Source organism: Varanus komodoensis, unplaced genomic scaffold, assembly GCF_004798865.1.
Source record: "Varanus komodoensis strain SLA01 unplaced genomic scaffold, ASM479886v1 scaffold10, whole genome shotgun sequence".
In the NCBI taxonomy this organism is placed as follows: Eukaryota; Metazoa; Chordata; class Lepidosauria; order Squamata; family Varanidae; genus Varanus; species Varanus komodoensis.
Window position 1 is genome coordinate 13,374,315 of NW_025335269.1, and position 22,753 is coordinate 13,397,067.

General features: G+C 40.0%; 1 protein-coding gene across 8 annotated transcripts in view; it reads right to left on the reverse strand.

The window, feature by feature from the left end:
- RALA (RAS like proto-oncogene A) overlaps positions 1–20,717 on the reverse strand; it is a 33,489-nt gene extending 12,772 nt beyond the window's left edge. For 3 of the 8 annotated variants that reach the window (XM_044454279.1, XM_044454260.1, XM_044454270.1), the window contains exons 1-4: positions 20,462–20,713; positions 9,044–9,191; positions 7,224–7,432; positions 2,236–2,410 (exon numbers count right to left, since the gene is read on the reverse strand). In XM_044454279.1, coding sequence (XP_044310214.1) covers positions 2,236–2,410; positions 7,224–7,432; positions 9,044–9,157 — 498 coding nt within the window. In that variant the 5' untranslated portion in view covers positions 9,158–9,191; positions 20,462–20,713. Of the gene's footprint in view, positions 1–2,235; positions 2,411–7,223; positions 7,433–9,043; positions 9,192–15,882; positions 18,356–20,461 lie in introns of those variants that run through there. The other 5 variants (XR_006417014.1, XM_044454247.1, XM_044454236.1 and 2 more) reach the window with 4 other exon arrangements.
- Between the last annotated feature and the right edge of the window lie 2,036 nt (positions 20,718–22,753).

Below are 22,753 nucleotides of genomic sequence, written 5' to 3' on the forward strand. Positions count from 1 at the left end.
TATGTTCCTTAACCCAATGCTGCAAATACACCATGTTCTTTTTTGGGAATCAGATGCAACTCTTCAGAATTACTGTTAAAAGTACAAGCAGACATGCTAAACATAGCTTGGAGAAATTATAACACAGGTTATAATTCTAGCCAAATAAGGCAGGCTAGAAACTGGTGGATCAGTCCTGCAAGTGATTCAGTATCTTGTGTAAATGACAACAGTCCTGTCACCACTAACCAGAATTACCCAACCTGGTACCCTCTACATGCGCTGGACTACAACTTCCACCATGCTGGCTGGGGATGGAAGTTGTATTCCAACATAACTGGAGGGCACCAGATTGTGGAAGCCTGCATTAAGTTTCAAAACATGCAAGTTAAGCTCACAACTACAGAACCAGTTTATCAAGTTATGAGTCAGGAAAACATCAAGGAAACAGTTGGTCAGCATAATCTAGTCAGTACTGTTTTGTTCAGAGTAAACAAGCCAAGCTACATTTGGTGACCCAATTTAAAATATCTGAGGGGGTTTTTTTTGTTTTTTTTTGAAAGGACTGTGCTGCTATGCAGTCAGGTTTGTATGAGGGTCAGAAAAGAGAGGTTTACATATTAAAACCACTAAGCCCCTTAATGTTCTGCCAGATTTTCTCCAAGGCAAAAGCTAGTAGTTGCGTTCACTAAAGCAGTACTTCTATAAAAGATGTGAAATTTTACACACATGTGTATACATTTTGCCCTTTGTATCAAATAATCAAAACATGAACAATCTTGCAATCTCCACCACTGCCTTACGTCTCATTTGGAAGCCTTTAAAAAAAATAACCATGCTAGGATCCTTCAGCCAGGGTGCCTACTCTAATTTTTTAAGTGAATAAATCATTTTGAAAATTCCAGATTCCTCATGTAAAGTTCTGCCCCAGTTTTCCTAGAAATATTGTAGGATTGATGCCATGCACCCTTGGCATAGGCTCAGTTTGAGCAGGTGACAAAGCTTGATCACCTTCTCTTGTGTATCATCCTGACAGGAGACTTTCTGGTTTCTTAAGTCACAATTCCTGTGTCTAAACTGAAAATTTAGACACAGAAATTGTCTAAATTTAGACACAGGAATTTGTTCTGTACAGTACTTTGTTTCAGTACAGTCTACAATTGTTTGCAAACCACAGCCAAACTAAAGTTTGTGGGCAGCACTTAAAAGTTTCCCAGTTCAAGCATTATGGAAGCTGCAATTTAAAAAAACAATAGTCTCAGCTCAAAATGGTCACATGCATTGCTCACACTTACATCAACAAACTACGGATAAATTTGCTAGTGAACCTGTTGTAAACCACACAGCCAGCTTCAAGCCACTGGACAGTCGAGAGATGATAAACTTTCCTATGCAGTTACCTATTAAAAAGGTATCTAGGGAGGATCTGCAAAATTACAGGCCAGTTAGCATAATGTCTGTTCTGGGTAAACTGCTTGACAGGATCATTGAAGAGAGCATTGAAAACCCACAGAGGGACAAGCCCTGCTGAAAAAGATTCAACAAGGCCTCCAGAAGGGGAGGTCCTGTCTCAATTACCTAGTTGAATAGTGTGAGGGTATTGAAGAGCATGTGAACAGGGGCAACCTGGTAGACATTGTTTACCTGGACTTCTGAAAGGCTTTTTGACAAACTCCCTCACCAAAGTCTCCTGAGCAAACTTAGCTGTTGTGGAATAAAGGGAGTGGTCCTCTAATGGACTACTAGCTAGTTAAAAAGCTGGACAGAGTGGGACTAAACGGGAACTTCTCCAAATGGAGGGATGTCACCAGTGGGGTCCCACAGGGTTGTGCATTGAAACAAATGCTTTTCAACCTATTCATAAATCACCTGAAATTAGGAGTAAGCTGTAAAGTGGCCAAGCTTGCTGATGACACCAAACGATTTAGGGTAGTAAAAACAAAAAAGGAACTGTGACGAACTTCCAAGGGATCTCCTCAAGCTGGGAGAATGGACATCAAAATGGCATATGCAGTTCAATAAGTAAGTAAAGTAAGTGTCATGCTCTCCTGGACCATCCTCATCACCATCACTCCCATCGATGGATTACTGGTCTGACCCAGCATACATTTTCTCATGTTCTTAATTTTGAAAGAAAATGAATGATCCACAAAGAAGTCCGTGTAGAACTCATTCATAACAGGTCTTGGCAAATGATGTATGAAAAACAGGATCAGACATTTATAAAGATGCATTTAAAAAACAAACAACGTTTACCTTGTCAACATTAGCTCGTGTTTTAGCAGATGTTTCCACATAGTTAACATTCCACTGATCAGCTCTATTTTTTGCTTCTTCTACAGAAACTTGTCTTTTGTCCTCCAAATCTGATTTGTTACCAACTAGCAAAAAAGGAACATTTTCATCTTCTTTTACTCTTAAAATCTGTTCTCTGGAGAGGAAAAAAAACACATTTTAAACCCATAAAATTTAGTCTTCTTGTCATTAAGCATATATGATGGTATTTTAGGCATAGAATTACTGATATATACATGTTTTGCTATTACTTACCATCCATTAGCATGTGCGCTATATAGACAGAAAATCTAAGTTGCAGATTTCCGGGCCAAAGAAAATATAAAACTAAAAGAGGAAGCTGGAAAACCAGAAAGCAAGAAATGATGGACATTTAGTTGGTAGCAGGTATGGTGGTCTAGTAATGGCTTATGGGGGAGGGCTTTTAAAGAAGGAAATATCTTTGGACACAATCCCATAATTTCTACCTTTGTTGGGAGTTGTGGGGGGATGCCTACACACGCATCCTTAATGGCTAAAAATATGCTGACACAGGGAGTGACATGTGAGAAGCACTGAGAAAGTAATACTGGGATCATTTAAGATAACCAACAGATGAGCTTGCTCTGAATATTAGAAAAGGACTGCTTTGGAGGCAAGATGGTCATGAAAGGGAAACTAAATGCCTGACATTTATCCAGAAAGTGACAAAGCAAAAGAAGAAAGCAGATATAATACTGATGGAGAAAATTAAGTGGGAGAGTACAATGATCCAGTATGTTAATCTTAAAATAGCAAAATGGGACATTTTAAAATATAATGAAATTGTTTTTCAGTTTACCATGAAAATTAGCCATTACATTTAAATTAATCCAAGCTAGGATAAACTACCCATATTGTTAACTCATAAACCTTTCAATGGCCATGTCCACTAATCTACCAAGGGTTACAACTGCTTACTTAAACAGAACTCGCTATGATCCCTAAAAAGCTATTGTAGGAATTATCACATAGCTTCACTCATATAGAAACTGTCCCAAGCTATACAGACAACTAAGAACTCCTTGCCACTCAGTTTACTCTTTGCAAATCTCTAGTACACATTCTTAGCTGTGATTTCATATTGACAGAAGCTCTGGAAACTGATTGGGATACATATGAGATTCTTCCTGGCCCATACTTAAGCAGAATGATGAAGAAGGCCATACTAAATGTGTTCATCTTACACTGTTTAACAAGTCCCCCCCCCACCCCCTGCCCGACCCCACCACCAAGATCAAAGAAATATTTGCTCACTGTGTTTAGTTTGTTCCTATTAACTAAGGAAAACAGCAGCAACCACATTTGGCAGGTTTCACAAATGAGGAACAGTCACTGCTAGAACACCTTTTGCACTTCTAACCTTAACACTCACCCCACAATCTGCCGAGTGCATTCCATGTTTCCAAAGCAGTTCAGAAAGCTAATTAATCCAGGGATTGTTTTATTCAGTACTTGCCATATCTACCCTTTATCCTGGGCCACATGCTTTAGTCCATTTTGGTTCAGTGTCCCACATTACACCGGCAGCCTGGTAACATGCCCATAAGGGTCTATCAACTCACTACTGGAAATTCAGTGCTTCCAAGACTATTGAACATAATGATATCTGTAGCACAATTTTTAGTCAGTTTTATATTACCTCTAGACTCCTGCATTCTGTTTAAAGAAATGAAAACAGGGACCAGAAATCTTTCATTGAACTGAGGTAGGGATCCTCCTGAAAACTATCCAGTGGTATTGGTGATTCATTGGCAAGATGGGTCAAAAGCAGCCCAGCCCCTCCCTCTCCTTCTGTGGCATAGCAGCACTACAGCAGTCAGTGTTTATGGGTAGCCTCAGCATCCAACACCCTCAGTGCAAGCTCTGTGGCTACAGCACTTCAGAAAAAGTACAGGCATATTGACAGCTAACACTTGGTATTTGCCTGTAAATATTTTAAATGAATAAAATTATCTACAGTATAAGAATGGCATCACTGAGCAGGCAGAAACTTCTCAGTAACTACAATCAGCAAAAATGCAGGTTGCTATGGTTTGGACTACAACCATGTTCGCTTTGGGAATCTTATGTAAACCAGCAAGATGTCCACCAAGAAGTGTGAATCTGTATGAAATGAAGCCATACAGATGAAAGCTGGCTGAATGCACTGAGTGCTTATTTTTTTCTTACTGGTTTTGTCGCATTTTCCTCTTTCATCCTTTTCTCTTATCACTTCTGTTGAAATGCCTCTGTGTATTACTTCACATGCACCCTTACCGCAAGTCTGTGTATCCTTTCCTCTATTCCTAATTAAATTCTGTCCCATCCATGTGGCCATGTTATTGAACATCTTTGTGCAGATCTCCATCCAGAACTCTTTTTCTTGATTTCCTCCATAACTCTACCATATATCTGATGGGAAGTATTGATGAAGATTGCCATCTGCTCAATTTTATTGGAGCATTTCTGAACCATGGTTCTGGTATTCCATAGGTACATGGAAGCCCTTAATTCCAACAAAGTTCCATCATCACAAGGCACTGACTCTTAAATCATAACTAAAAATGGGAACAGCACTCAATCTTCAGAATCAATATCAGATTGTTTTACAACTATGGGGCTATAAATCAATATATTTCCAGCAGGAATTAAGCAATTTAACATTCAGGGTTTTAATTACTTCAGTGTTATTTCAACATCATAAACCTTACAATTTTTTAAGCAAGGTGTCAAGGCATTTTTCATGCCCCCTTGAATCCCAGTGATTAAAGACCAGAACAGTAAATCTCAAACTTAATCCTATTTTTAGGAAAAAGGTAAGTGGCCACAGAGTTATTCACCAAGAGAAGCATTAGGAAGTCAAGAAAGGAAGAAACTGGGACTATGTAATAACCATGATGGAAAATACATCAATGAATCAGAGTAACCATATATGCCCATAACAACAAATTGGAAACAAAGTAGAGAAAAGAGGTAAAGAAAGCAGGGAGCAATAATGAGTCTTCACAATTGTTTGGCTGGAAAACTACATGAAGACATTGGCCATATTTGCATATCACACTAAGCCACCTTGAGAATAAGTCATATAGTGTGAATTGTTCACAGAATGGAGCACCTGACAGACTGTTGTGCTCACTGTGGCGTGTTCTCCCCTTCAGTTCTCCAGCTATTATCCTAGTGTCCTTCACTGCACAACTCATCCTGTCTGTTCCTCTCTTCTGACTGCTATCCCTTTTCATTTACTACTTTTTAAAAAGCAACTTCAAAAAAGCACAATGAGTTTTATTTTTGGTGCGTTTTATTTTTTGGCCCAGAAAATTGAAAAAAATATATGAATAGATATGCACAAACAATTGAATAGAGGTGCACAAACAATCAGTCACTCTTTTGCAAGTGTGCACTTATGGCTGTCTGATAAGTGTCGGCATGGAGTGGAGACTGAGCTGTTTGAGTTGTCTGACTCACAATGGATTGTCATCCAAACCTAAGAAACAGATTCCATCATGAATTGCAGGAATCAGCTAGGACGCCACTAGGCAAGAGAAGCAAAACCTCTTTGGTGCTGTTCACAATATAATCTGTGCTGATGCTCGTGATACCACCTCCACGAGTGTTCAAGAAACACTTGGGCAAGATTGTCACTATTTACTCCCTTTTACTTTTTGCAACACCAGAAATGTCTGTAAATATACTTCAATTTTTAATAATCATTCTTTTACAGCTGCACACCCATGGCCTTCCAATATATGATGTCATGCCTGGTCAAGGACCTTATAAAGGGAGAGGCAAAGCACAGTATGTGACTAACAAGTCAAGACTATATATACTGCAAAACTGCCATTTGAAAATAACCAGTAAAGGTGAAAAAATTAGATGCCGTAAAATACATGGTGACAAGATGTCCTCATTCATAATGTAATCCTTTCAATTTCAAATGTTAAATCAACAGTTCACAGTGCCTTCCACATTTGTGACATTTACCTGGGTCTCCAGCTGCTCCAGAAAAGATTGATATTAACCCACACCCCACTTTACCACTCAGAGCTGTGGTTATATTCTGATTTAATGGACAGAAAATAAACAGAGGGAAAATATAATGCAAATTAGACAGACTCATGTACAGCTAACAGGAGATGTGTTATAGATGTTCAGTATATCTGCAAGTTTGCTTCTTCTCCCAATCCACTAGCTCAAGTGGAAGAACTACTGTGACAAAGATCGGAAAATGAAAGCGTTAACAGGTCACTATTTCACTTTCCGGTGCCCATGTCCCTTGTTCCCTATTAAGGGAATTACAAACAGGTCAACTGCACTTACACAGAGGAAGACCTGCATCAGCATCCCCACATGTTAAATAAGCACTGTACTATGACTGAAGGTTAAGACACTGCAGTGGACAGTGTCCAATGAGAATCAATAAAGCCCAGATTCAAATAATAATATGCAACTCTCTACGGAGCCTTGGGCCAATTGCTGTCTCTCAAGGTAATACTGTGAGGATAAAGGGAATGGTGGAAAAGTACCACACACTACTCTCAGCTCACTGAAGGAAGAGTAGGATAAAATGTAATCGATACACAATGAACCAATAAGGATTTTTGCATTCATGCTAACCAATTAGTATGGCTGAGTGCCTGCTCACACCATAGTTGGCCCATTCGTCACAGTGGAAATGCCTTTGGCTAATATAAGATAGCCTTTGGACAAGTTCCTCCTGCAGACATTATTAGCTCTCTGCCTCATGGCAGCCAACGACTTTGTGCCAGCCACAAAATAATGCAAAAGAACAAGTAAAGAACGCAACGAACTTGTTATGTAGGTTTCTCTAAGTTGTCAGAAATAAATTTTAAAAGACAAGAAAAGTGTTAAAGATCTAGAATCATTCAACATCAAAGAGATGTTCAAATCATCAAAATAACCCAAAATGTTTCTCTCACATATCTAATTACCTAAAGTCGGCTGTAGCTGCAAAAGATTCAAGCTCTGTAATGGAAAACACACAAAGAAAACCTTCTCCACTTCGGAAATAGTTGTCTCTAATTGCAGCATAATCCTCCTGTCCTGCTGTATCCAATATATCTATCTGGACTTCTTCCCCATCAAGGACCACCTTTTTTCGATAGCTATCTGCTTTGGTAGGTTCATAGTCTTCCACAAACTGTAAAAAAAAATGTATTTTAATCGTAAACTACTGTTTGTGATTGCAACCACCACATTTCTTTATCAAATACTACTATCCTGATAGTACTTCAAGTATTCAAAGTTGTCCAAATGCATTATGAAGCTGTATTTCTCCCAACAACCCTGAAGAAGCAGTCTTTCCCAACCTGGTGCCTTTCAGATGCCTTTGAGCACAACTTCTCTTTGCCACACCCCATCCATGAGTGATGGTTAGAGATAATGGAAGTTTCAGCTTACAACAACTGCAGGGCACTATGATTATAACAGGCAAGCTGTTATAAGGTAAGCCAGCATTATTATACCCTATACTGTTGAGAAAGACTACGTTACCCATGGCCACCCAATGAGTTCATTGGCAGAGGTAAGAACTTCCTGATCAAGAGCCCACTCTTAGTCACTATGCTACACCAACTCTCACAAGTAATTCTGGATAGGATCCAGGCTTAGTCATACCTCAGTCCTATTGTCTTCTCCAAGTATTACTATATCTGAAGTGAATTCACTGTTTAGCAGTAGTACTGAAGTAGAAGCAGATCCGATAGAACATTGTTAGCAACTTAAAAACTTTGCCTAATAGCAGATTCAAGTTGGTCACTGCTCTTTTCATTTTGAGTGTCAGAATGACAAAAACTAGAACTTCAACAAATACTTTTTAACTTTTCCATAAGTATTGGCTAATTAGGCAGTCCTGGACATTTCCCAGATCAAAAGTGGGAAACTAAATATTCAGGTGACAACATGAAGCTTCACTGTGACTGAAAAATTAATTTGGAAGCTTTCTTGAAAAGAAGGAGATCACACTTTATGAATTCATGCATCTAGCCAGGGTGAATAAAAATTGACAAAAAAGTATCAAGTGAACTAGATGAGTTGTTGTGGCCCTACCCTATGTTCAAATTTCCTCTGCATAGTAGGCTTTTCCATCTAGACTCGCCTTGCCCAAACAAACACTTTCCAGAGACTTGTCAGACTTTAACTCCCAGCACCCTCTGCACCCAGTCAGCATAGCAAACAACTACTGAGAGCTAATTCGGTTGAAGAGCACCAGGTTGGAGAAGGCTGCATTAATAATGCCTGGCTGTTTGATTGAGATATAACTTAAGTATTATCTTATGCTAATTTTATTATAATATCATTACATTCTTAAATGTGAACATACAAATATTTTGTTTGATTTGAAAGCCACTTTAAATAAAAACACACTGAAAAGCTTGGTCACTGAAAAACTATTGTTGGCCATCATCATTGGTCTCCTGCAGCCCTAAAAAATATTTAAGAGCAACCGGGCAGATCTTGCCCTTTATAGTATAGCAAATCTAAGACCTTCCACATTCAGAAATGAAAGACTTAATGGTAAAGCAAATCCTCAAATACTATAATGCAATATTGAAAATTCTCAGCTAGAATGCTTAGCTAGGCTGAACAAGTTACAAAATTATTCTTGGCTTACACCTGAACAGCTTCAGTCACTGGTCATAGCGAAACATTACAAAACTACTCTAAAAGTTAATGATTCAACTGCTTGTTCACATACAGCTTCAGAACACACACACTTTTAAAAATTAAGATTATGAACTAAAATTCTTACCTCATCATACATGAACTGCAGAGTTAATGCAGATTTTCCTACACCCCCGCTGCCAACCATGATGACTTTATGAAGAGCCAAAGAATTTTGACTTTTGGGCTTATTTGCTGTCATTTTAATATAGCAGAATTTTCACAGAAGGAGAAATCTGAAAGAAAAATATTTTGCATTATCAACAACCATTTAAATAGATTCTTAGCGAGGTTCAGTTCTGTTCAGTAACTGAAACAACAGATCAATTGACATGAAGAAACCATATGGTTAATATAAGCTCTGGTTCTTATATTAGCTACAAAACATATAACCACATTTAAGTCCGTGCACCATTCCTTCATTTGGCAGTGAACCCACTTTTCAAGACCCAAAAGTTTCTTCTTTTGTAGGTGCTGTCTTGCTGCCTTCACATTGAGTGAAACACCCATTGCTTCATTCAAGCAAAGTCCACTTCAGTGGTGCTGCACTATCAGTCTGGGACCTCAATTCATCTCCCCAGGTACTTTCAAACTGATGGCATAGCCACAGTACTAGATTTGTGGGCCTTTGTGTACCAATCATCTTGGGTGACTAAGCCTTCTTAGTTGAAGTAAGCAGTACAGCTCTTAAGGACTATTTGTTTTACTCTTCCTGTGGCTGAGGTAAGAACCAAGGACATTTTCCTGGGGCTGTGCTGCATCCTGGGCTAGGTGCATCTAACACCCATCTATCAGGAAGTGAAGCTCTTTGTTTTCTCCCTTCTCTAGCACAAGTAAATATACCTATTCTGACTCCCAGTCTTCTTGAAACTCCTGCAACCCCTTGCATAGCCCACCCCATACCAGAGAAATTGAGGTTTCCCGGTTTCACTTTGATCTCCCAAGACCAAACCACACACCAGCTTAACTTCATAGCTGTGCCCTGGAATGGAGCATGGAAAGCAAGGAGGCCTATCAGCCACCCCTGCTGTATTCTCAATCTAAATATTTTCTATTGCAAAAAAGGCACCATTGCTGACAGGCCCTGTGCCAGCAATGGGAAGGGGTTTTTGCTTTTGTTGGGGGAGGCAATGAAAAATAGTGTAGGTATTTTACTACTGATTGGGAGGGCAGCAGCGGCAAAGCTAACCTATACTAGGACTTTAGTCCAATCTGGAACCCCTGGACCAGTAATTTGTTGAGGGCATAATTAATGAAGTTTACAGTCATGTTTGGTTTGGCTGTTTTGTTTCTAAAGCAGAACTGAAGCTAGAAAGAATTTTGCTTTATTAAAACTTGCATGTACCATTCACCAGTAACTGTCATAGAACTAAAAGAACTAAAAGAGCAAAAATTAAGTGCCTTAAATTTATTCAAGGTAATAAAGAATGAGATACAGTAGTTCTACCAAACATAGTTACTCAAAGATTCCTATGGAAATGTATGTTGAATACTCATTTCAGTTGTTATGTGCCATCAAGGAATCTCCGACTCAAGGCAGCAGGATGAATTAAAGCCCTTGATAATGTCCTAAACATGACATCCTCAAACCCTTTTTTTTTCCTTTGCAGGGGGAGTGTTTCAGTAAGAAATTGACTCTATTGTTCCGTGTTCCAGTTGCCTGTGGCACCAGCTATAGCATTCATCTCTTCTAAACCAGGATCAGAAGCTGTTGTTTGATCTGAATTTCTGATTCTGGTTTGTAGACAAATGAAAAGAATTTGCCAATAAAGGCATCACATACACTAAACTTGTCAATCCATGGCTACTGCAGGCAAAGGTATGCACAAACAGAAAAGAAGGAGGGCATATTCTTATTTTTGATCCTCTAAACCATAGGTTTTCAACCACTGGTCTGGGGACCAGCGCTGGTCTGTGGGAGATTTCCTGCCAGTCCATGAGGGCCTGCATCCTGCTTGCTGCAGATTGGTGTGAGGGATGGCTGTGGTCCACCACCTCTTCCTTGACTGGCATCATGACTGCAGGAAGTGCACCGGGGGAGTGGAGAGGAGCTGGGAGCTGGCTGGGAGCCACACTGAGCCCAAATTTGTTCTTTTGTTGGCATTTTTTGTTGTTTGGTTTCTGGTTGGAGAACCTTCCTTCCTTCCTTCCTTCCTTCCTTCCTTCCTTTCTTTCTTTTGGTATTGTGTTTGGAAACTAATACAAAGAATACTGTATTATATGTACGGTATTTTTTGTTTCTGCCTCAGTGGTTACCAAGGTGGTTTTCCTGTTTTCGCCAGTCCCCAGCTGTGAAAACCACTGTTCTAAACCATCATCTTGAATATTCATTTGTTTCTATATTGTGTAAATTTTCATAACTAAATCAGAATGTCTGTGTCTAACATGCCTACTTGTATGTGGAAGAAGCACCCTGAACAGTTTGGAGGATCATCTAAAATGATCTTGTCTTAAAAACAGTAAGGAAGGCCTAAGTCTGTTCATAGACAAAGGGCTCCAGTCTTGTTAAGAACAAGTCAGGGCAAGAAGATGACAAAGGTAATGTCAACTTGCAGTCATTCTTGAAAGAACAATTTCCGCCCTTTAGCTAACTTACTGGCAGTAGGCACGAACAGCAATGGGCAGATCATAGGATTCTGGCCTCTCCCATCCACTATCCTGCCCCTTTTTCACCCTCACCAAATTCTCCTGTCACCTCAGAGGAACAGTGATCAGTGCAATTAGGAACTACAGAACTACTCTGTTAAACACCTTTGATACACAAAAATATTTTGAGCATCAAGTATAAGCCTCAATTCAACCCTATCTCCAACAATGCAGTTCCAGTTTCCTTTTGTTTATCAACAGTTATACAAACAAGAAGTGAGTTTATATACACAACAAAGTCAGTAGGAAAAACCCAATCACCTCTGCCTTTAAAAAAAATAATGGGAAATTGCAATGGGGAAGCTGTAATGTATGCTGTTGCTGTTTTTTCTTGTGGAGCAAATAGCAGCTTGGTTGGTTGGGGGACAGACTGGGTAAAAAGAGATCATGTGAGGGAAAGTGGGTAGGGGTGCATAGGCAGAGAATGAGATAATACTGAAATCAGTGAAGATTCCCAACGCAATCGTAATCTGCCCCTGCTGCACAAACGCTTCTTCCAAAAGTAAACTCTGAAGAGGTCAGATAACAGATCACCCATGTCTCATTTATTTTGGTCCCCAAACTATTAGCAAACTGAGACAGTAAAGTATATGCTTATCTTTGGCTCAATCACACCTTGTGGCTTAATTCAATTTAATAATGTATTATTGTTTCTATTGGCTGTAATAAATTCCAGGTTAATTCTATTTTCAGTTGATCTTAATAGTTCTTATAGGAATGAAAGGAACAACTAGCCATTTAATGAAACTCTCCAGCTACATAAAGAAAATTCTGAAAGCTAAACACTGATTCTAAGTATCCTAACGCTATATTCAACCGAGCATATTTCCAGGTAACCATATACAAGATTGCAACTTTAATATTTAAGACACAGACAACAGAATTCCCAAGAAAACGTAGCACTTGAAAGGACAGACTATGTGTAGCTGGCCACTGTAATGACAGAGGTACCTAACATGTAACATTAAAGTTAGATCGCTGCAAACCGCAAGACAATGATTCTGTGGCATTCAAATTTATACACTTGAATCGATACATATGCTTCCTGCTCAGTTGGAATGCTTGGCTCCTAAGAAGCATTTGAGTGTGCACACATGTAGTTAAATTACTGATTTCAGATTGACAGTAGCAGAGCATTTCTCTGAATAGTAAAAATTACTACAGAGACCTAAGTTCTGGAACTGTTTTAAAGCTCTTAAACCAAGAGAAATTCCTTACTCCCAGACGAGATAGAAAAAACAATACAGATTAGCAGGAGAAGAACAAAACAGAACATAGGAGAAAAGGGCAAAACTTGAAAAATCCTATTAAGTGCACATTTTGGGAGCAACTGTATCTCTGTTAGCCATCCTGAGGCTGCTGCAAAGAACTGAATCCTGGCCATACAGTTTAGCTTTTTAAGAATTAGTTTCAGGAAAGTAGGGGTCTAGCCTTAATAATACAGCATGCAGAATTAAATGGAGCTCAGCCATGGAGCTTACTGGGTGACTCTCAGCCCAACCTACCTCACAGGCTTGTTGTTGTGGGGATAAGACTGAGAGCAAAAGGAGGATAATGATTTTTAAAAATTCAAAGTAGCTTAGAAGAAAAAAGTGGGTTATAAATCTAATAAATAAATAAGGTGTAATGTTAGCACGCTACATTGAGGCCTAGGGAAAAAGTCAGGTATCTAAGTATATTGCTACCTTACATGGTTTATCTCTGTATCCTTTGTACTTCACCTTTTAATGCTGGCTGACTGACAGTGACCTGGGGAGTTAAAATAAAAATCTTTCCTACAAGGAGAACAGGGAGTTTACACTTTGAAATAATTCTGTGAAGCAACAAACTACTCACACAAACAGCGAGATATTTTTTTTTAAAAAGGAGACTGCTGTATGAATACAAAAGAATAAGCTTGGAATTTAGAAGATTAGTTAGCAGCCTACTTACCTAACACAGGTGAATTTCCTGGGATTAGCACACTGCCAAGCCCAAGTATACTGAACAAAAAACTACAAGTAAGCCTTCCTCAAAACATGCATTGATGCTGTTCTGCAAGGTTTAGCAGAGATACTCCATAAATTTTTCTGAATTCCAGACGTTACCAAGCCAGGTAAGAGAAAAGACTATTATCAGCAATACAGTAATTAGAGCCAATGCTGTAATCTTGGTCAGCAAGACTGCTCCATAGTCTTCAGATTTAGACTTGTGGCGAACTGTTAAGAGCTAGGCAAAGCTATACAAGACATCATTCATGAATCATGCAATATGACTTGAAAAGGAGATCAATTTAGAGGTGGAGAATGACATAATGAAAACTACCTGTTGTGGAGTTGGAGTACATTTTACTTGCTCCAGCTGGAGCTGATATAGGTATTACTTGGTTTATCAGTAACTTGCATAAAAAGGTGTACATGAACATCAGAAGAGGAGGAAATCAGAGGACCACCAGATAGAGGGCTTTTAATGCCAACAGTTAGAAGGCATTTTGCAGCTGTTCCATCTTCTCCTCTTTAATGAATGTTTGCTTTTGCCTTAAGCTAACACAAAAAGAATTGCACCCCTCTTATGTTTTCCTACAAATAGAAGATAACACAATCTAGATTTTGCCAATATCCATAGATGAGACAAGATGATACTGTCATAACAGCCTCATCTAGAAGCACCCCTATAAAAGCCACAATATAAGATAATTCTAGATAAAATGCAAAAAAAAATCTGCTACCCAGGGTAAAAACTGCAGAAGATAAGAATGCCAATGTTCAATGTTTCCATTATCCATGTCATTTATCAGTCAAGCTTACCTAATGTAAAGAGATTCCTGAAGTTAGTATTTTTAAATACTAGTTCTAGTACTTCCTACTATTTTCTAGAAGCCAGAAAAATCTCTATTTATGCTTAATAATTTCCAAAGGGGTAGCAGTGTTTGCAGCAAAAACAATGAGACTTGTAGCATATTTAAAAATAACTTTTATTCTATAAGCTTTTGCAGGCACCAGCCCATTTCAGCAGATGCATGAAGGGTTCCCTTGAGTTCCAAGTAGATAAATGACACATGTACACACTGAACTTAGAATGATCTGAAATGCCACCTTGTTAATTTATGTGAAAGGCTCAATTTCAGAGACATCCTGAGTCAGAGTTCAGTCTCTCAGCCACTGTGCAATACTATCCAAGATTATGTATCCACATAAGATTAGAGGAACAATTATTTGCCTGCCTGCCAGTAGCAAGATAAACTCTAAGCAAGCCACCAAAGCAGCAAATTCCATCACATGAGGAACAACAGGGAACTCACAAGCATCTATTTGGAAATGTAACTACAGTTGACACATCGCAACAGCCAATCATTTGCAGGGACATACACTGTGTACAAAACACTTCCAGTTTCTGTAAACAATCTGATTGCCCCAATCATATTTCTTAGTGTACTGACCAAACCCAGTACTCTGGGTTACTTATGAGTTAAATAACCCATGACTTGTTCTTCACTTAACTTTGTACTGTTTAACGCAAAAACATCCCAGGGTGTCTGGATTCCAATGACATGCTCACATTCTACTATCACAACAATTAGAAACTGTCTACAGAAAACAGAAGCAGCTCATACACAGCACATACATAAGCTGGCCCACAGAGTATGTTCTCTGGTAAGCCTGTTTTTCTGTCACACAATTGAAACATATGAGTAGTTTGATAAGCAGAAATAACTGTTACGGTTATAAGAATTCTTCCACTGTAAACTCCCCTGGGTTCTGAAGTGGATATCCTTCACCTGTGGAGGTGTGAACATGCCCACCAGGCATGTTTATCATGATAGTTTCAATGCCTAAGGTTTATGAGCCACTTTTCAGTTTTTCTTTTATTGGGATATGTACTTTTCAGGGCAAATTCACATTTTATTCAGCAACCCAGCTATATATTGCCTGAAATAAATACCAGTGTGACTTATGAAAGTTGTACATCCACTAGTGCTCAAAGATTCACCAAGGAATGGAAACTTATTGGCCATGTCTACCTATGCCTGCCCTTCACACAATATGTTCACTGCAATAAGCACTGTTATGTCCAGTCTTCAGCATTAGTGGCTATTAGACAGCCTTCCCCAATCTGATATTCTTCAGAAGTATTGAACTACAACTCCCATCATCCCAACCAGCATGTTCATCTTTATCAGGATAGCTTGTATTTGCTATTGCCATTATCAGAAAACAGAGAATAATTTTTGCAGCATAAGAATGCCAACAGACTGTGAAAACAGCAAATCATACACTGCAAGCAGATTTACAGATGAGATACCTGACCATAGTTGTCCCTAATACCTTGAAAGTCATTTAAGTTCTGGAAGAAAAAATAAAAAGTCACAACATATTTTGTACAAACAGACTATTCACTGGATAAATTAAAGTATTACATTCCACTTTTCTTGGTCCTGGCCTCTATACCATCACAAGAAATCCAAGTTTAGAATGCACACATGTAAGTGCTAAGAAGCTTAGAACAATTTGCTCATGTTGTTGCTAGCAGGTACAGACTGACAAGAATTCATAGATGTATTTTTAGCTCAGGGATAGGTTTCATGGGAATATTTTACTTTGTTCACACCCCAAACCCAGTATAGCTTAATGCAATGTAATGTAAAGGAGACTGAGAAAATTGTTAATGTTTACTGCACATTTATCACCACCTGCAAAGGAATGTAAAAATCTTTCTTCCAATTGCATTTCTTAAAATAACACATTGGCTAGTGTCAAAAACAGGGGAATATACAATCTACTGGATCTACTGGCAAGGCTCTAAACAGTTTATAGTAGAAAGGCACAGATACCTGATTCCCAACTGTATAATAGGAGCAACAAAATTACTCTCCTCTTCCCCAAATTATACTGCTGAAATGAGGAAATCTTGGGAGAGGGAAATAAGTAGAAGATTTGTGCATTGTAGGATTGTGAGTTCCATTCAGTTCACTCCTGGGCTTAGAATTCTTTAATTCTGTGTATTTTGCACTTGGCCATGGTTGGTAGATCTTAGGAACTCTAGTAAAAACAAAATAAATCTTGCAAGCCTGAGGCCTACCCACCCCAGTCAAAAACCCATGATAGCCATTTAACATTCACTGTAACAAATACAGTCTAGTACATTCTTTCCCTAGGCTTTTATACTAGAGAAAGTGAACTGCCAGAGGGACATATCTGATATAAATTACACATAGAATTAAAGGTTAGTCTTAAAATCATGCCAGACTTACTTTTGAAATTCATCCTAACTATATTAAATGCATAGAATATAAATCTATTTCATATAGTGAGTGTTGTAGGAATCTGCGTATTTTAATAGTGAAGTTGGAGAACTTGTAAGGAACCAAGCCTTACAGCCAGAATCTTGTTGATAGGGCCTTGGCTATTTCAAATGACAGTTTAATTATGAAGTCAAGAAGTGGCCTTGGGCCAAGGAATTCTCTCTCTCTCTGATCTCTTGCCTATGCAAGCAGCATTGAAAGGTGCAATCCTATGTAAGTTTACATAAAATAAAGACCTGCAGCTCTCATTGCATATGGGGCATGCCTGGAGTTATAAGGCGTTTTTCTGTCTAAACTTGTACAAGATTGCTTCTTAACTATGAGGGCAAGGAGATAACAATTAATAGTCTCAAACCATAGGCAGTGAATGGGCTGCATCTGTTTACCTGTCCTTCCTGAAGCAAAACAGCAGCATTTCGTGCTCTGTTCAATGCTGCCTCTTTTCATCTACTCTGCAACATCCCACACAGATGAACTATGTGACACAGAAAGAGGGTCATTTATGTTCCCCAAGGATAGGACTCAGGGAGACAAAAATAATGAAGGAAATTAGTCTTTCCTAATGCTTTCCCAGTGCCAACAACAGATATCCATTTCCCACCACTTTTTCTCTTCAGGATACATCAGCCAGGTCTACATGACCACAGAGGAAAAAATAAGCCACAACAAAGATGGGTAGCTTACAACCACTCTGAAATCCATGGCTTGTTCTAAGGGTTCAGGGTGCAAGAATTATTATGCTAATTAGGCTGCTCACAATGGCTCATGTAGGGAGGAAAAATAAGCCATGGTTACTTATTTTCCCTCCATGATAATGCAAAGCTGGTCTATTTCACAATAGGCAGATTCATGCAACCCCCACCCACATTAAAAGCTCATGATGCATGTATTCAAATATAAAAGGTCTCACACATGTACAGTCATAGTCACATAGTGCACTTTCATGCAAAGAGTCTCCTAATTGGCCTTGGACCCTTCTCCTATGGACTTCTATTCAGATACATCTCCTTCTCAGCATTGCTAAATCATGAGTGTGAGATAACCCACACAGCCTCCTCATATACACTGGGGATTTGTGAAGGAGTCTGAACTCCCTTATTGAGAATTTCTCAAGGTTAAATGGGGACAGGACCTGCACACTAGAATACTGAAAATATCGGATATACTGGAGGTAAATGTAAGTGGGGTATGTGATCTTAAAATACCAACTAACATACATTTCCATGTAATAACTAAAACGGGACTTGTTCTACAGTGGTAACAGAGAACTCACTATAGAGGATTCTGTAATAGACTGAACTTTATCCAACATATTTTTGCAGTATTCTCATCCAAAAGAGCTTCATTCTCATAGTCATCAAGACTAAGGCAGAATTAGAAGGCACACCATTCTACATGTAAAACCAGTACTGCAGAAATAGATAAGATCCCCAAATCACATAGTGGGCAACACCAGGAGAGGGGGTAGCAATTCTACAGCAAGAACCATCCAGGTGATCTGACTACAACTTCTGTCACGGAGTAGTTGTAGACCAAAACTGTCTGGGAAGCCTCAGGCTCTTCTCCCATGTTTTATAAGCTAGGCAGGAAAAGAAAGGTTCATATTTATAGAAGTAGCATCTTTTCTAACTCCATTGATATATACTCTTGAATATTTTGAAAGAAATATTCAACAATCTGCTGCTGGAGACCTTTTTCTAATTCCAGTAAGTCCAGATATTTTAATTACAGCACAGTTAGCTACTGACAATATTTACTATTTAGAATGGTTATACAAAGTTTTCCAAAGCCTATGAAAGTAAGGTACAAAAATTAGTATTTATTTTCCACTGATCAAATTAAACAAGTGGAAATTATTTAGAAAAGCACTTAGTCTTAATTTTAATCTAAAAGATATCTCATGGTTAAGCATTAGAAAAAATAGGTAAAAGAAGGATGGCATGATTAGTATCAGAAACCAAATAGCAGACTCACAATTAAATTACAAGTGCAATTAAATACCCTACCACCTCAGGCTGGTTCAACGTAATTTCTGCTCAACCAATCTTGTATTAAAAATATTTAGAAAGAATGGATAATCCTATTACAATATGAATGAGTAGTTCAGGTGTGTTCAAGCTAACTGACCTGCATTAAATTGAGTTATTTACCAATATAGTTCCTTGTGATAAATGCTGAAAACCTTTGAATATATAACAAGCTAAAGTCCAGTCTAGAAATAGACATTTAGCATCACAAATTCCACAATCCACAAACAGCTCAAAATATTTTTCCTGAAACAAGCAAACAAATTGACAGGTACTATATAAAAAATCCTAAGGTTTCATAAACCTTGAAAATACTTGAAATGTCAATCCCAGTGAACCTGTTTCCATGGTGGTTTTGCCTTAACTTGAAATAGTCTAGCAAACACTGCAAACTTATACATATCCAGTCTCAGGTAATTCCAACTGAATTCACTCCACCCCACTTGAAGCATCCAGCCAAGTGGGCACAGGATTGCAGTCCAAAAGAATAGCAAACTGGGTTCTTCAGGAAGTTCTATTTCCCTAGAAATAAAGGAAACCATTTAAACTACCACTATCTTGATTCCAACAATCATGCACCCAATAAGCAATAGAAGTATTGGTCTTCGTTTGAGTAACAACAACAAACTAGAAAAGGAACAAGGAATTAATTTTCCTGCAAATCCTCTGAAGATGTATGGTTTTGCAAAGTTAAAATCCTAGACCCTGTCTTTGCATTACACGAATTTAACTCTAGAATATTAAGCGGATCGCTTCAATAGCTTTCAAAAATTAAAGAACTCCACAGCAAACAAGCCTATAAACACATATTAAGCATCGACACTAAGTAGAGCCTCCATGTTCAGAGGCAGTGCGTATGCAGCAGACAACAAGGGCTTTTGCACCTTGGTTGCGAATTTCCCGGAAGCATCTGGCTGGTCACAACTAGAAATAGGACACTGACCCAGATGGACCCTCGGTCTGATCCAGCACGGCTTCTTCTTTGTTCTCAAGAGTACCACATACATGACAGTTCGGCCGCCCCTCACTAGTGAAGAGCAACCACCAAGTCCACCAATCTGGTCTCAAACACAGGCCCAACAGCTCTCCACACTTTACAAGTTCAGCACTGCGGACAGATGGAAGGCGCCGAAGAGAGACAGACCGCGTCCGGAGAACCCGAATCTCTATCTACATACTCCGAGCAGAGCAGCCCCTAATCCGCCCACAGCCAGCCGCCCGCACAGACCGCAGCGACGCCGGTCGCGCCCATGCAGGCGGCGAGAGAGCAGGAGGGAGTGCCCCGGCGGCCTATTCCAGCGGCGAAAGAGCAAGGACAAGGAGCGGGAAACGGAGAGGTGGGGAGGGGCAAGCAGAAGGGCTCCTTCGGCCTCCTAAGCAGCCTCCCCCCCCCCCCACGCGCGAACACACCAGGCCCCCTTTGCCCGCCACAGCTCCCTCAGACCCCCGAGGGCCGGCAGCCCGCCTCTCTTAGTCGGTCATATCCCGCGCCGTGCTGCCAAGCTCGGGAGGCACCGCTGAGAGGTCTGAAGGTGCGCCCGGCCAGGCTCACCTGTCGAGGAGGCGCCGGGCCCACTTCGGCGGGGGAAGGAAGAAAGGAAGCGCAGCGCCCGCACCGGGGGTGACTGGGAGGAAGGGCAGCTCGCCCGGCCTGCAGCTGTTTCTGTCTAGCTCCGGGCCGGCAGAGGTTATGCGGCGGCAGCGATCCCTCAGTAGCTCGCTGGCAGACGCGCTCTCGTCAGCGACCCGGCTCCTCCTCCCAGAACGAGAAAAGAAAAAGGACGCGGCTAGGTGGCGGTGGACGGGGTGGGGCTCGAAGTGCGCCTTCCGAGGGAGGAGCCGCTGCGGAGGGGCGGGGCCCTAAAAACAAAATGTGGAAGGGCGCGGCTCTTGGAGATAAGACGCCCGAGGTTGAGCTGGTCACTTACAGCCATAGAGGAAAAAAAGAGGTAGAGTGACGCGCAAACTGGTTTTAAATTGAAAGGGCGCCATTGGCTGTGGTCCTTTTATGGAGGAGGCGTGGTGGCGCTCTACATTTGTAAACTCTATGGTGAACGCCCTGTGCGCGCGCTCGCGCTCTATATTACCGAAGCTCGAGCTCTTTTAGTTTAACGTTCTGCTCATTTGGCGGTGGTTTGCGTCCTGATGGGAAGCTGGGAGATTTTCCTTTTTATTAAAAAAATGTTTCCTGGGCCAAAGGCTTTGTTTCCTTTTACAAAACAATGAAATCCAGTAGAACGAATTAAAATGATGTTTTCAGAAATCAAGAAGCTGTATTACTTTTTAATAGACAGCACCAATAAGGACATGAATTGGACCTTCCTTCCATTTGTTCCTTCTTTGTGCTGACTTCCCCCGTCATAAAGACATCAACCCTGAATAAATCCAGGATGGGTTTATAATCATGATATACACTTACTTCCAAGTTATACTGAACAAAATGTGATTTCTAAATCAAATTTATGCGAATGTGATGTTAGCTTTCAGTTTGCTTACCTAGAAATAAGTTAAAGTGATTTAAATAGGATTTTGAAATAAGGGCAGTCAACATGCATAGAATCGGAATATGTAGATTCATATGTAGCCTGATCCTAAAGATCCTTTCTTAAATACATCACTGAATTTAATGGGGCGTATTACCTAGCGTGTTTAGAACTGCAGTCTAGGAATCCTCTTTTTTCCATGTGCTTGTTTTGCTAGTTTGGGCTGGTGTCCTGAGACTAGATAAGCAGATATGTACATTTGGGACCACATTGTGAAAATAGTCTTTGGGGTTGCTTCCCTTCTTCATATTTGCAGCCCTGCATGGTCAGAGCACCTGCCTCGTGCTTTGGTGCAATCAACAGTGGTAGTGAGAAGGGAGAACAGTAGATATCCCTCTTGACTTGCTCAGGCGGGCTCCGTTAAACAAGCCTTAACAAGCAGGAATGGAGCTGAAAAGGCAGATTCACTGCGGGAGGGGGCCCATTGAAGGTTATATGCCCAAGGGATCTCAGTGCCTGGAGCTAGCACTCTTGGTACGTGGTAATGGCTAAACAAGATGCAAAGGGCAAAGATTTAGGATTGGATCCTCCTAATGCTTTAGGGTTCCTTCTGAGTAAGTATGGAGAATAACAGATTGGACAGAGGGCAAGAGTTGGAGAAAACTGTTGAAACCTTAGCGTTGCCTTGGAATACCATTCTCCCCAGCAGGTTAGAAGACATGCCCATCACCAAACCATACACTTTTTAGTTCACCTAGGCATGGGATGCAGGCCACAAGAATTTGTAGAGCTGGACAGAGCACCAGTACTGCAGCAGCCTTAGAGAAGAACATGAAAGAGATGCTGTGGGTGGATTTACTCCTTGTATTTATTTTCCATTTTTCCAAGGAAATTAGAGTGAAATTTTAGCCTTACTATAGTATATTGCAAGGCAGACTAAGCTGGAAGAGGATGATTTGCCCATCTCAAGTGTTTTGTAGCTTACTGGAAATCTGATTTCACCACTTACAAACCCAACTGGAACCCAGGGTGTGGCCAACCTTTTTTCAGTGGGGCAAGTCTGTTACAAATAAAGTCAAAAGTATGAAATAGCATATTATGGAGATAGCACTCCATAGTTTGATGTGATTTTGTCATCTGCTGTGTTGTGGGATGGGCTACATTGTGGAATTGGAGAAGCATGCAAGAGTGTGGCCCTGGCTATACTAATAGCCCACAGTCAAAACTCTACTACTTACAACCGTTCAACAGCTAACATGGCTCACTAAAAGTATTTGCTCTATCTTGTCTGCTGTTTTCAGCTATTCCACAAAAACCTCCTGAATCCAGATTAAGTAGCTCTTAAATTGGACCTGGCCAAT